Source organism: Coturnix japonica, chromosome 2, assembly GCF_001577835.2.
Source record: "Coturnix japonica isolate 7356 chromosome 2, Coturnix japonica 2.1, whole genome shotgun sequence".
NCBI classification, from domain to species: Eukaryota; Metazoa; Chordata; class Aves; order Galliformes; family Phasianidae; genus Coturnix; species Coturnix japonica.
In genome coordinates this window covers 28,722,168-28,736,704 of record NC_029517.1, presented here as the reverse complement: position 1 = coordinate 28,736,704, position 14,537 = coordinate 28,722,168, and the positions used below count along the sequence as shown (strand labels likewise).

The 14,537-nt window shown below is 39.6% G+C and overlaps 1 protein-coding gene across 4 annotated transcripts in view; it reads right to left on the bottom strand.

The window, feature by feature from the left end:
• Nucleotides 1-9,618: 9,618 nt before the first annotated feature.
• The window catches only part of STK31 (serine/threonine kinase 31), a 29,814-nt gene continuing 24,895 nt past the window's right edge, over nucleotides 9,619-14,537 (bottom strand). For all 4 annotated transcript variants that reach the window (XM_015853874.2, XM_015853873.2, XM_032443185.1 and 1 more), the window contains one exon: nucleotides 9,619-11,202. In XM_015853874.2, the coding sequence (XP_015709360.1) occupies nucleotides 10,978-11,202 (225 nt within the window). In that variant the 3' untranslated portion in view covers nucleotides 9,619-10,977. The remainder of the gene's footprint in view (nucleotides 11,203-14,537) is intronic.

Below are 14,537 nucleotides of genomic sequence, written 5' to 3'. Positions count from 1 at the left end.
GAAGAATGGATCAAAGCTGAAGGCCCAATGCTGTAACACAGAATACAGATACAGAATGCTCTGTATCCCTTAAGTACCTTCATAAAATAAGGACTGGGTAAACATCTGCACATGAACAGAGAACCCACCTGTACCATTACCTAGCATCAGAAGTGATGCAACCCCACAACGTTACCCTCAAAAGGGGGAGATTAAAAAAAAAAATAAAAAAAAAAGATGGGGTAAAGACAAGAAACACAATTTACAGACTGATAAATCAATTTAAAATAAATCAGTGCATTAATGAAACTGGAAAAACTTGTTTTCCACCCCAATTCTGCATGGAAGAAACCACACAGCTGTCAGCTGATCTTTTAGCTTCATCTGAAGGGTACGCTGGAACTTATCCCAATAGGTCCATGCCAACACCACCTCCTTCTGCATTCAAAGACAGTCAAGGAACATGCACCAAATTTAGCAGTATTATTAATCCTGATCTGCAGAAAACAATGACACTGTGAAACTCAGCACTTCATCCTGGCGGTCAGAAAACTTCTTCCTCACTTCCACATTTAAAATAGACCAGGAAAAGCACAAGGTAACAGGTATTCCAAATAAGGCGATAGTTAATATCTTCTTTTTACATTATTATTTTTAATAAGCCCACTTAGTTTAGAACAGCAAAACACATCACAGTTGTGTTTTGGCAACAGCATTCTCTTTCTATAGTAGTACAGTAAGATTTTGAAGCCATTTCTCAGATCAATCTCTGCCTCCAGCAGAGCTCAGATCTGTCACAAACAGTCCTACATCAACTCCAACTTCCTATTAGACATCTTTCATGCAACCTACTTCAGTGGAAGAGGAAAGAATCTCCAGTAATTTATTGGGGTTTGGACAAGATCTCTACAAGCAATAGACTTAATTGCACTGAAGGAAAGAATCTGTGTTCCAGAAATCATTTGCACTGTACTTAGTTACAAAGTTAGTACCTCTTACATTCAGTGATCCTCATAGCTCACTTACTGCCATTAAGTTTAGTCCTGGCCCTTAGTATGGCAGAAACACGGTCCAGTATAAAGCAGGAAGCTAAATTTTGTTAACTGCTGTCTATCGGGGCTTTTGCAAGAACACTGTCTCTTAGGATTTATTTCCAGTGCCTGAAGAAACCCATAGCACCACAACAGCCTATCAGCCCTGTGCAGCAGAGGTAGCACTCCAGCACCTCTACCCTGAAGGTTGCACATCCTTATTCAACAAGTGGAATTAAGAGAAGCAGAGCCCCTTCCCACTCACCTCTTGCTCCTCAATACAGGCATACACACCTGACGTGCCTTCATCAGCAGGCACTACAGAGCAGCTCAGGACACTGGCCTTAAACTTAGTAAGGTAACTCACTCCTCTGAGAAGCTGCCACTCCACAGAGCACATCCAGGGCAATACAGAGCACTCTTCTCTAGTTTGAAAGAGCTACGTTTGTTTTGCTAATGCTATGCATTTCTGAAAGAACTCCTACGTTTTACGAGCTCTGATATTCGAGAACCAGAGCCCATTTACACTACATATATACTCCAGCGCTCTCCCTGTCAGAGGGAAGGAAATAGTTTTATGGATATAAGAAAGGAACTGCATAAAGAATATGCAGGGAAGCCTGAGAGGTTACAAGGAGAATTTCTGGAAGCCATTACACTATGAAGAGCACTAGCAGTGCAGGAATGCTGTGATTCTAAATACCAACACAGTAGAAATGACAGCAGTAAATGCAAGAAAAACATGTTTAGTCAAACAACACAGCTTGGTCTGGGGCAGAGGCCAGAAATTGTAAGATTTGCTTTACTTCACAGAAACTACTGCAATTTCAAGCAAGTCTAGCTAGGCATCAGGGCATCCTGCCACACAGGAGCTACAAAGTTCTGAGAGCACAGCTGAGAAAACTGTGACCCTGGATCAGCTTCACCAAGCATTCAACACAGCTGCTTCAATCCACCTTCCCTCAACAAGCATTTCAGCACAAACCCAAGCACTTTTTTAGCCAACATCAAGTCTCTGCCAGTGGTGGACTTAGAACTGTGGCACATACTCTAAATTCAGTACACTTTTTAGGGTCACATCACATGGCCCAGCACTACCCTGACTGTAAATATACAGCAAGCAGAACACTCATTGCCTCAACAACCCGCTTGTGAGAGAAGGAACACTTCAGCCTCTGCTTACTCCTTTTAATTGGTGCAAATGGGCCAGGTGGATTCATTTCCCCTCAGCTGGTTCAGGATTCTCCATACCTCTGATATTTTCAGATTTCCTGTGAAAAAGACAAATACAGTGCAGAGCTAACGGGCTAAAACATTCTACAGATTGCATCTCCTCTGAAATAGTTTGCACGTCACTCCATCTCTGAACGTGTCTACTTGCATCATGTATACATATTTTTTTATATTATTTCTACCAGGGATGACAGAACAAAAGCAGGTGTTTCTTGGAAGTGCAACCCTGCCTGAAGGCAACTGTGACCAATCATCATAGCCCTCTGCAGCAGAGATATCTAACAAGCACAGCAGATAGAGAACCAACAGCAGATGACAATAAGAAAGGAATCCTGTTTTCACTGGTGGATACCATTAAAAGAACAAAAGGTTTAAGAAGAGGCCTGCAATTATAAGGAAGGTCAGGGGAGGCGACCCTTCCCCTCTACTCTGCCCTGGTGAGGCCACATTTAGACTGCTGTGTCCTGTTCTGGACTCCCCAGCTCTTTATAAATATCTAAAGGAAGGTGGGAGACAAGTGGATGAGGTCAGGCTCTTCTCAGTGTAATGTAGCAATAGGAAAAGGAGCAACAGCCTAAAACTTGAACATAGGAAGTTTCATACTAACATGCAGAACTTCTTTACAGTAAGGGTGAGAGAGCACTGGTAGAGGCTGCCCAGAGCTGGTGTGGAGTCTCCTTCTATGGAAGTATTCCAAACCCACCTGGATGCCCACCTGTGTGACCTGTTATAGGGCACCTGCATTAATTAGCACAGGGGTTGGACTTGATCTCAAGGTCCCTTCCAACCTGTGTGGGTCTGTGAACAGAGGACAGGACTTCAGTAACCTCACTCAAGGGACAAAGCAAGCCCCCTTTAAAGCATGTTTTTGGCAGGTTCCCTGTAAACATGAATGTAAATGTGATTTCCTTCCCCTTTTGATGACAAGTTACCAACAGGTGGTGCATTATCTGGCAATTCTTCCCCCGTGGCAGATTAGACATACAGGCAGAACACTCCAAATAGAATGTTTCCCAACAGGATGAGAAAGCCATGGATGTTCTCAGCCTTATATCCAAACAAAGCTCAATATCTTACTAATCACATGCTCATAACAATCTGGCCACAAAAGACATTACTGCCTGCAGAAAGACATTTGACAACCAGTTAAGGAAGACAGGTTTTTGTATTAAACACTTTAAAATTGATTTGCAAATGAATGCAACAAAGCTTTATGAGTGATAAAGCTTTTGCTCAAGTCATCTTCACAGACAGAGCCTATTATTTCGAGTGCCTCAGGTCTCTGCAAATATCAATCTACCTTTGGTACGCAGCAAATCATGTGTGCAGCTTCCAATAGATAGAAGGTAGATATTATTTAAGCTTTCTAGAACTAGAATTGCAAATGGATCTGGATTGCATTCAGTTAACCTCTCTCTCCATTCACTGTGATCTGCAAAAAAGATGTGAAAATCAGGGTCACAATATCAGTTTATGCAATTCAAGACCTTATTCCACGTTCACAGTTTTACTTGATGATCTAACCTGTCTGGTAGCAAAATGATCAAAAAAAAGGAAAAAAGTAATATACTACAAGAGACAAAACAGAACAAATAAGATTATCCAGTCCACCTTCCATCCCTTCTTCCACTGGTTATACATATTTAAATCATTCCTGCCAGATGGTTGTCTCATCTTAGTACAGTCCTAACAGGCTCCAAGTGTCCCTAAGGAATATATTCCAGGGCTCAACTACACAGAATTAGAATGTTTCTAATATCCAGCCTTCACATCCTCTACTGCACAATTCAGCCCATTAATCCCCAAAGGGCAGAAGTAATAGTAACTCCATTCTGTTCATCTCTCTTCTGGGCTTTTACCTCTTAAAACACTTAAAACGCACTCTTTGTTTACTTAAGTCTTTTTTTCCAGATCATAGACCCATGCCTGTAGACATGAGACCTCTTCATATTCTTATATGAATTATCTGAGGTTTTACTCTTCCTCAATGCGTGATTCCCAAGTCTGGAAAAAGTATCTTAGCCAAGAAAAAGGCTATGAAGGAATTCCCAATATTTTACTGAGAAGACAAGCTGTAGCACCAAAGTCAGCAGAGATAGTTACAGTATCCAAGAATACTGTCTACTGCTCTGCTGCTCAGACAGCCAGAAGTGCGTGTAAGCTGGTAGATCCCTTTAAGACTGATGTTTAAGTAGGGATCTCAAAATGCATACAGGTGTGCATATATGCATCTGATAGTATCACCCTTCTGGAACACTGGATAGAAGGCACGTGGCACTAGGAGGCCCTGGAAAAATTTTATGAAGGCAAAGTCTGAATGAGAAATCACCTCTCAGTGGAAAACTACAATTATATTATTACTTCTGGTTATCAGACAGTCAAGTTAGCGCCTAGAGGCAATACTCCAGCAGTTTAAGCTTTGATGACATTTACCTTTTCATAAGATACAAGGAGGGAAATGTCAGCAATACACTGGCAACAGGCTTGTAACTTTTCTCCTCACTATCCCAACTGCTAAAGAAGTAATGAACATTATTGGAGCATAATTCATTCCCTTGAGCATTGCAAATACCAGTTTAGTAATCTATCCCTGCCTGTCTTCAGGAGGACTGACCATTTCTGGAGAGCTTTTCAAACTTGCAAGAAAAGTTATTATGTGGCAGGTACTACCGCTGGTACAGCAGATAAACAGAAGGGACGCTCCAAAACAAGTCATGCTACTTGAGGATTTGAAGCGGAAAGTGAACCCACAGAGTCTAATGAAAAGATTAAGTTTTCTCTAATTATGTTAGAGACATCAACTATTCAAGAGCCTGACAGTACTTCCGTAGAAGCACCGACTTAACATTAAGCGAATGCTGATTGCTTCCTACTTAAATCAACCCAGATTCTATGGCAACAAGTCACCTTCAGCAAGTGAACAGATATTTCCAAATACTTTCCTCAAACTGTCAACTTTAGGTTGAGATAGCAGCCCTCTGATAATCTTAATGCCTTATTCATTAAGTGTCCCACTGAAGCACAGGAACTTAATAGGTCAGAGGGAGATTTACAGTATGTACATAGGAACAATCAAACCAGCTTCTCTTACAACTGAGATGAGACTGCTCTACCACCTCACTGTTGAGCTATTTACCTGATGACACACTAAAAAAGCAACAAATAGACTTATGAATCACAAAATGATACTAACTGCAGAAGATGATGAAACTCATGACTCAGGTTACTAAGATTACCATGTTCCAAATTATACTACATGAATCGCTTTTACACGTTCCTTTGCAACTAGTATAATTTACGGTTACTATCAATTAAATGACAGTCAGAAACAGAGCTTTTAAAAGTTAAAAATGAATCGTGACATTGAGTTAAAAATCAAATTAAAATGTCAAAAGATTAATTTGGTATTATATCTCAGGGCATTTATAAAGATACTAACACAACATGCTGGGTCTGTCAGCACTCTCCAACTAAGAAGTGCTTTGCATTTCCAATAAGACAAGTTCAACATTTTGGCCCTTATAACAACTGTTACACACATTGTTTCCTGCTCTGCGATCTCACTAAGGAGGCAAATGGGAATTTCCTGAAGAGTTGGGACTAACAGGAAACAATATTACCACCAATGCTTTGAAATAGCACATGAATTATAAGGATGGTAAGAATGGTAAGAATAGGCACTATCAAGTGCTCTTTAATTGTATTGTTTAGAACAAGTTTCAGTGTTCATTTCTTAAGCTTCCTACTGAAATCTGTTGTCTTCTGAAGTCACTTCCACTAAAGAGAAAGATAGGGAATTAAATACTGAAATATAAAGGCCACTCAGTCATAGTCACCATACTACAAGGCCCTGGCAACAAATATGTCAAATTAATCTGTTAGCTTTGCAGACGCATGAGGCAGTAATACAACAAAGTCATACTCTGTCATACACAGTACTTCAGAGGATTATTAGGAAAAGGTCATTAATGTGAACATGTTTTCATCCACTAGTAACACTCTGTAATATTCATTTCATTCCAGTGTTGAAACCAGCTCCAGCTTTGCCTACACATCCCACACATATTCACTTACTGAGCATTCTACATTAGCAGGTATAGGTGGCTGACCCAGCACAAACAAACCCCAGCTCATCATGCTCTCCAACATTAGAAGAGGAGAGGCCTCAAGGAACACACTGACCACACATCCTTCCCAGAGGAAGGTAGTAGTGAGGTACACAACACAGAGTAACAGCAATAGAAGACTCAAAATATATGCATGGAAAAATTGCCCAAACAGAAGTGTAATCTGTTTGACCAGGATGACACAGCAGTGTTCCTCTGCGCATTACCTGACACAATGCAAAAGGAAGGAGTATGCTTGCCTTAAAAGGATGGACATCAGTTTGTAGGAGCTCAAACATTGTGAAAGTCAGCAGATCCTGGGTGCTAGACTGGGGAACACAGGAAGGGCTTTTGCTTTGAGACTATGGAGACCATACTACCAGAATTACATATTATCACACCAGGGCAAGAGCCATCATAAAACTTCATCCTTTCCTTGCTAAGTGTAAGGTCACTTTTGCTCTAATACCCCAGTGTTTCTCAATCCAGGATCAACTCTACAGGAAACTATCACAAGATCTGATGAAAAGAAGAAAACTGAGAAAGGTATAACCTGAAGTATATCCAGATGCTGCAAAATTCAACATGCCAGTACAATGATTTTTATTTCATCAAAAGATTACACAAAGGTACATAGTAAGTATGTAGGCACAGCAGCCAATCCACAGACAGATGGTTTTAAAAATAAAAGAAGGCATCCACAGACACAGGGGTATGGGAAAAACAAAACACTTGTCCTACATAAAGAGTGGCAGCCAGAAGAAGACTTGAATAACAGCTCCACCTCTTGCTGGCAAGGAAGGAGCACAAAAAAAACCCATCAGGCAGAAATCTGACTGATGAGCTTCTAACAACTACATACCCGTAACACGAACACTGCCAACAACCAGCCTTCAAAAACTAGCGTGCACTGCTTCTGTGAAATCAGTGTTTTGACAGTTACTTCAAATGAGAAGAAAATTGTGAGGGAATAAACCTGTATTTCACAAGAGTGGACTTTAGTTTTAAACTATTCTAACAGGAGAAAAAAAAAAAGATGCCTTCAAATAAAAATAACTCCAATTCTAGCAGCCTTCACAAGCATCTTCTGCTATCAATTTCAGCACACGTTCACTTTTGAGTACTCATCCAGCTTTCATCTCAAAAGTTGGACCAAAGTAACTTCAATCTATCTTCTCCAAAGGAATTCTCCCGGCTATACACACCTACAGATGTTTGTACAGTCTTTCAGCTAGTAGGCCTTGCACAGCACGTGGCATTCTGCAGTTTACTATGGTTCAGTAAGTGATGGAAAGGCAATAATAATCGTTCCTTTAGCCACTGGAACTAACGACAACACAGCCCTATGCTGCCTGAAAGGCCGGTACTTGTTAAGTACCCTAGACTACACTTGGGAGGACAAACCAAGTCACAGATGCTAAGGGCAAAATGTTCTGCAAAACTAATACCTTGCACCTCAAAGCCCCACAGCTTACAGACATAATCTCCTTTTCCACTTCAAACAAAGGCTCCCTTTCCAGAAGCATCAAAACTGCAAATATTCTCCATTGTTATGACAGAAGAATTGCATCAATGAGTTTTGGCAAGCCTTCCCAGCTCTGCTCAGCAATGGAAGGGTGTTTATCTACAGCAGTTGGCGAGCTACTAGCAACACAGAAGTATAACAAACGCAAGTGAACATCACTTAGTCTCACAGCAAAGCAAAGAGTGTTTCTCTCCACCTACTGGTGATTTGTTTTTACAGCATTAACACAAAAACACCAGACAAAACAAGAAACCTGACTTGTGTTCCTTCAGAAGATGCATCTACATGGTGTGATCTTGATGTATTCCCTTTCAAGCTCGGGAAACGAAGCAACTGCAGACAAAATAAATCTTTACTTCATTTAGGGGAAGTCTTTGAGACAGCTGCTACAATGTAATTTAACCTACAAGCTGTACATAACTTTCAGCCAACATCATCAGGAGAAAACCTGTGAAAACACCGGTCAATGTTAATGAGGACTTACAGATAACTATTCTGTAATACAACAAACAAACATCTAAAAACTACGCAGGCAGAAAGGTCAAATGCTAGTGGAGTGACCAGCAAATTACATGGAAGATGTGAAGTTATTATGGATGTTGGGACCAACATGCAGTTTAGGAGGCAGTGAACACAACAGCAGGAGTCTCAAAAAATGACTGGATGCTTATTTCTATAACTCCACCCAAACAATGCGGATAATAGCCTTTGCTTCCTCCAAACCTCCTGAAAAAGGTCCTCTTCAGTAAGAGGAACAGCCCTATCTCAGGTCTGGAAGATAAGCTGGGTAAAGCCAAAGCAAGTGGCTGTTTGTACCTGCCTAAAGAAAGCATAAGGTCTTACACGGCTCATACCAGATCTATAGGTAAGAAGGTGACTGTGGTAACTGACTGGGGTCCAGTGGAGAAGCTGACTGATCAGACACATGAAGGGGAGACACCAAAGCCAGGAGAGCAGAGAGAAGAGAAAACTGAATAAATAAAAGATCACAGCACTCAGCTTTTGAAAAGTCAGTTCTGCAAATTGCAAAAACAGGTTCACTACTGAAAGCCATAAGATTCATATGAAGTAAGGGCGTTGTGTGCTGAAATGAAGCACAGCCTGTTAGTCTGCACAGGACTACTGCTCAGAACTGCAAAACACTAGTAACAAGAAAGAGTGAGGGAAGTTCAGCTTGAGTTTCTTAGCTAGTTAGTAGAGACACAGCAAATCTACAGCAAGCATCACTTCATTGTCCCACCTTCCAGACAAAAGAGATGCTTTTTAATAAAACATGCCTCAAACTAAACAGCAGGCAGCCCATTACCATGATTACCATGGAACTTCTGCAGGATAACTCTGCAACATGACCCTGAACCAACATGCTTTAAGGCCTCTAGAAAACAGCAAAGGAGAAGAAAGCCAATGATGCATTACAGAAAATGTCAAAGCAGAAATAAACAAAACTAATGACCCTGTAGGACTCTCACCACTTAAATCTACACTTAATTTGAATAGAAAAGCTGTCCCATACCCTGGTGCTTGCACATACCAGAAGTTTTCAAAGGCTTACTTGCAGATTTTATAAATAATATCATCTCTTATGTTAGGTTCCACATGTAAAAAAATCAGATTACTTACAGCTGGTGGAGAGACGCTGAAAAGGCTGCAGTTTTTGAATCAAGCACAAAGACTTCAGAAAACAAAGGAAGTTAAAAACTGTGGGATTTAAGAAGTACAGTTTAGGCTGCGTGGAGAAAACAGGTGCAGAAAACTGGGCAAAAGTTTATTAAATGACAGAACAACAGGTTACAGTTACAAACAGTTCAGTATTTAATACTGAATTTAGCATTTGTGAACAGCAAAAGGCTTCAATCAGCATTTGGAAAGCATCCCACAGAACTGCTCACAGTTGTTTTCACCAACAAAAAGGAAGGAAATCAGTCTTCTGAGATTTCAGCAACAGAAACACATTAATCACACTAACCAAGAAGTTCAAATTATTTTAACAAGTGTTTTAATAACATTAATTACATACACAATAGAAATAAAAAATCATTACAATGAAAATAGGACCAGGCATTTTACTTTGAGTAAAGAACAGTGACATAGGCAAGCCAGCCTGTTATCACAGAAGGAACTGCCAGAATGATATATTCTACTGTTGACTATTATTGTACCTGAGGGCTTTCTAGTTTCCCTGCTGCTGCATCTTGCCCATTACACACCAAATTTTTACATTCTTCATCTGACAACATGCATCTTCAGTAATTCCTCTGCAAAATACTAGTCTGCCAACAGCACTGTCCAAGAGCAACACCCAGAGGCTAAACCTATCGCTACAGAAATTCTGAACATTAACCTCTTCCTCTCCCAAGAGAGAAGAACTATAGATAAGCAACAGTTTCCTATAAAATAAAGTGCTAACAAAACTCTTTTAAGGGTAACACTAACAGAAAAGCGCTGCAGGCAAGTAAACAAGCTCAAAATGCCAAACTACAGTCAACAATATCTAAGAACAAATGATACACAGAGTAGAACAGATAAGCAGTGATTTCTGCAACACACACCAGGGTAGTATTCCACTTAGCACAGCAACACTGTGAAAGAACAACTGAAACAATGCTTGCAATTTAGAAGTCTTGAAATGCAGAAAGGGAAGAGACAGCTTGCTTCCTATTTTCTAGACCAGTTGATATCGTGTTTTTTTCCTTAAATCTTGAAGACAGTCGCAGTAGGAAATACCTTGACTGCAGCAACAAAAAACTTAACTGAAAAGATATCACCCTAGAGCATCTCTAGTAGGAACATGTATTCCAGAACTGCAGCAAGAGGGATAGAAAGTTGGATACAAAAGTCACTTGACCTTAATCTTAAATACTCCCATCACTAACAAACTATACTTCATAAACACAAAGCCTACATACCAGGCAAAGAAAAGGGCGGGAAAAAAAAAAAAATCACTTATTTCTGAACTCTTAGACTTTGTACGTTAAAGAAAACAATGATTATTTAAAACATGACTACACCTATCAAACCATTTATACTTTGAGATTTTAAATCAGGACAACTGATCTCAAAACAAAAACAGAAGCGTCAAACACCAGATAGACAAGCTCCGTATCTATTGGGTAGAGTTTAATGCATTCTCCTCAGAGTTAACTGCATCTTCCTCTTCATCTTTCTTCTCAGAATCATGTTGTTCCTCAGGCAGCTCATGCTCTTCACCTTGCTGTGTAGGAACTGGATCAGCATCAGCTAAGAGAAAGCAATCGCTCCTCAGCACCTGCTCAGCTGTCAGTCTGTCACAGCAGAACAAATTCAGGATAAGAGATTTAACTTTATCATCCTACAAACAGAGGGAGAAGAATTTCATCAGCAAGCGAAACAAACATGATTCCAAATAACAACAAGCATTTGATGAACAGGTCCCATAATTGCATAATACAAGGAAGTTTTTAGCACCAGGTTGGCCAACTTTGAGCTAGCAGATTTCACAGAAAAGCAAAAAATTTTGTTTTAAACACCAATTCCATGAACTACTATAGATTACAGAAATGCTGAAGTCTGCCTTTTTACTGGGAAGGAACAGAACCAAAGCCAGTGACCCTCAACAACATCAACTTTTAACTGTCCTACCACTTTATACATTAACCAAAGCTGGGCTCTAAATCAACAGCAGCTGTTTTGCTAATCAACCACAAACTTACACCTCTGCTTTTTGGATTTTTCAGAAGGATTACATAGTAAATGCTTGGAACAACAACAGCAATAGACGGCTTACTTAAAATACTAGAACACATCTGCTACACGTACACATAAACATCAGTTGTTGAGGAAGTGTACGCACTGGATTCAGACAAGGGAGCCACAAGAAACGCTCAAACATTCACCTAGAGACATATTACCAAAACAGGGCACGACAAGAACCTTTCCACAAGAACACTTGATTGTTTGTAGCCTCTACAAACCAGCATCACCACCGACCTGGCTCAGTAAGACAGCAAAGCATGAGACACCTGTACACCTAAAAGCCATTCAGACAAAAGAGGATCTGTGATGGAAAGGAATATACACAAGTTGCCAAAAGCCTGAAGACAGAAGCAAAGCAGACCATTTCCAGCTCTCACTGACTAGCCAAGTGACTCAAGAAAATTAACCTCTCCCCAGATGACTGGAAACCTGGGTGAAAACATGAGATCTGAAAACTGTTGATCTGTAAGATTTATATCTGTAAGATATAAAGGATTTTTAAAATGCTCACAAGCCATCAGCAGTGCTTGAAGGAGAATCTCTAGACAAAAGCATCTGAATATCTCACGCACTACAAAGCAGGAGTAAACCCTGCCTGTGCACCTCCTCAGTAGAATGAAAAATGAAGAAAGCCCAAACATTTATGGAGCTTGAAAAGCTTTGCACTTATGTATTTCCATTCCACAAAAATATCAAGTGTTCATCAACAGGTTTCCCCCTGCTCATCAGTTTCTCACACTACAGCAACTGAAAACTGATCCCCAAAGGTAATACTGCTGTAGGAAAACATCTCATTGCACTTGAACTCATTTACATCTTTGTATAGACTTAACAAAACTGAATGCTGACGTACATCAAACACAGAAGCTGAGCATGACTAAATGGGTACATACAAGACGCTGCCTCTAATCAATGGCTTCCTAAAACTAACATCCCCTTTTTGAAGCTTAGTGCTGCCTTCCTGCATCAATTTGACATTTCTGGAAAACAATAAATATTTTACTAGATCAAAGTGTACAATTCCTCTGGGCATAGGACAGAGATGGAAGAGAATTTACCAGCCTGTCAAGAGCTTGCAGATGGGCATAGAGATTAATTCTGAATAAGCTGATTAAAGATAAAGTCCTTAAAAGCAACGTATATTTTTCTCCAAGAACTGGGGCAAGGCTTAACAGCCAGAGTTAAGTGTCCTCGAGAAACAGTTGGAATAGATTTATTAGTATTACAGCTTTTAATATACTCTCATGGGTGTTCACGTGAACTGTAGGAAACACAGATCTCTTTGCAACAAACTTTGGTATTTGGTGCACACGCATCAACACATATCAGGAATGAATGCTTCAAAATTAACAATGATGTATTGACTGTCATTGTATCACCCCATCAAGGTTAAAAAAAGTTCTTTTCATCAGTGAAAAAAATTAAGCAATCTAAAAACAATCCATAAGAATATTGATCTTTCAGATAAAAGCAGTTGTTAAGATTTCAGAATACACCTACTAGAGAAGAAGAAAACTAAGATAAGCTGAAACTGGCTCACTTTTATGCAGGAGTCTTAAGGAAAACAAAAGTGAATCGTTTCCTATTTTGATGTCTGCAGAAACTCTTCTACTTCCTCAAACAAGTTTCCCTTATGAAAACTTCCTTTTTTTTCATTATCTAAGGATTATTACACATAACCCCAAATGATGCAGTGACCAGACGGTTCTGTACAAGTTTAATGGAATCAAGTTTAAATCTTACAGTTAGCACTAATGGTGATTCATGAAGTACCAAATCTTCTTTCCTATAATCCTACACATTTCATGAGACTCATTTAAACTTTAATTAAGAACCAAGAACTAACAATGAGAAATAAGAAATACTATTGACAGGATCACCTCACTGCTCAAATGTTACACTTTTAATTCATTTTTCATGATGGTGTCACATTTGAATTAATTTGGTAGACAGTCTTGTGCTTTGTTAGCAGCAATTTCATCACTGGAGAATCTGGCTGAATGTTATTAAAAAGACGTACTGTAGAGGAGATAAGTAACCTAATAAAATTGTTTACAGTACTGGGCTATGCAGTGATAAAACACTGTCAGCACTGAAAGCACAGCAGCTATGTTAGTCTAAGACTGCCTCATACAGTTTCTTAACTTAAACAGCTAAGCTCAGAACAAACAAAACTCTAGTAAACCTAGACCAATTTTTGCCCTGTGCTAAGATATCTTTGCAAAGCATTCACATCATTAGGTTAATACATGTAGCAAAATCAACAGAAAAAGCATGATCTCCAGTGATTAAAAAAAAATACAGGAGTCACACATAGGGAGAACTGGAAGGGGAAAATGACAAGAGCAAAGCAGTCACTAACTAGAAGAGAACAAGGACAGCACAGGTCTGAGGCAAGTGATTTTAAAAAAGGTCCATTAATTTCCCAGGGAATTTCTTTAAACTATGTATGATAACATAAAAGTCAGAATAACTTTAAGACATATAAGAAGAAAGGCAGCACCTGTGGCAAAGGTGGAAGTTAAAAGCAGGCAAAAGAAAAGGTCTTAAGTCCTGGCAAGACAGAAAACTTATGGGATAGAGTCACACTGGAAAATAAACCCAAGGAAAGAGAAGTACTCAGGTTAACAAAGATCTAGAGAAGGCCATAAAATCATCTAACTATGATTAACATCCAAGAGATGTTTCCTATTGTAAGGAAAGGATTAAATTCAGAAGCTGAGGAACTAAGTCAGGAAATACAAAGGCGCACAGATCTACTCCTACTTTCAAAAGAATCAAGACATTGGATAACGCTCAGTCTCAAAATACAGACCAAAAATATAGTTCAAGGTGTCAAAAGTTGCTGATGCAAAGGCAGACACAGAACAACAGCTGACAGGAGAGTGAAAGCAGCAACAGAAGTTCATGTCACACAAGGTTCTCTTATGT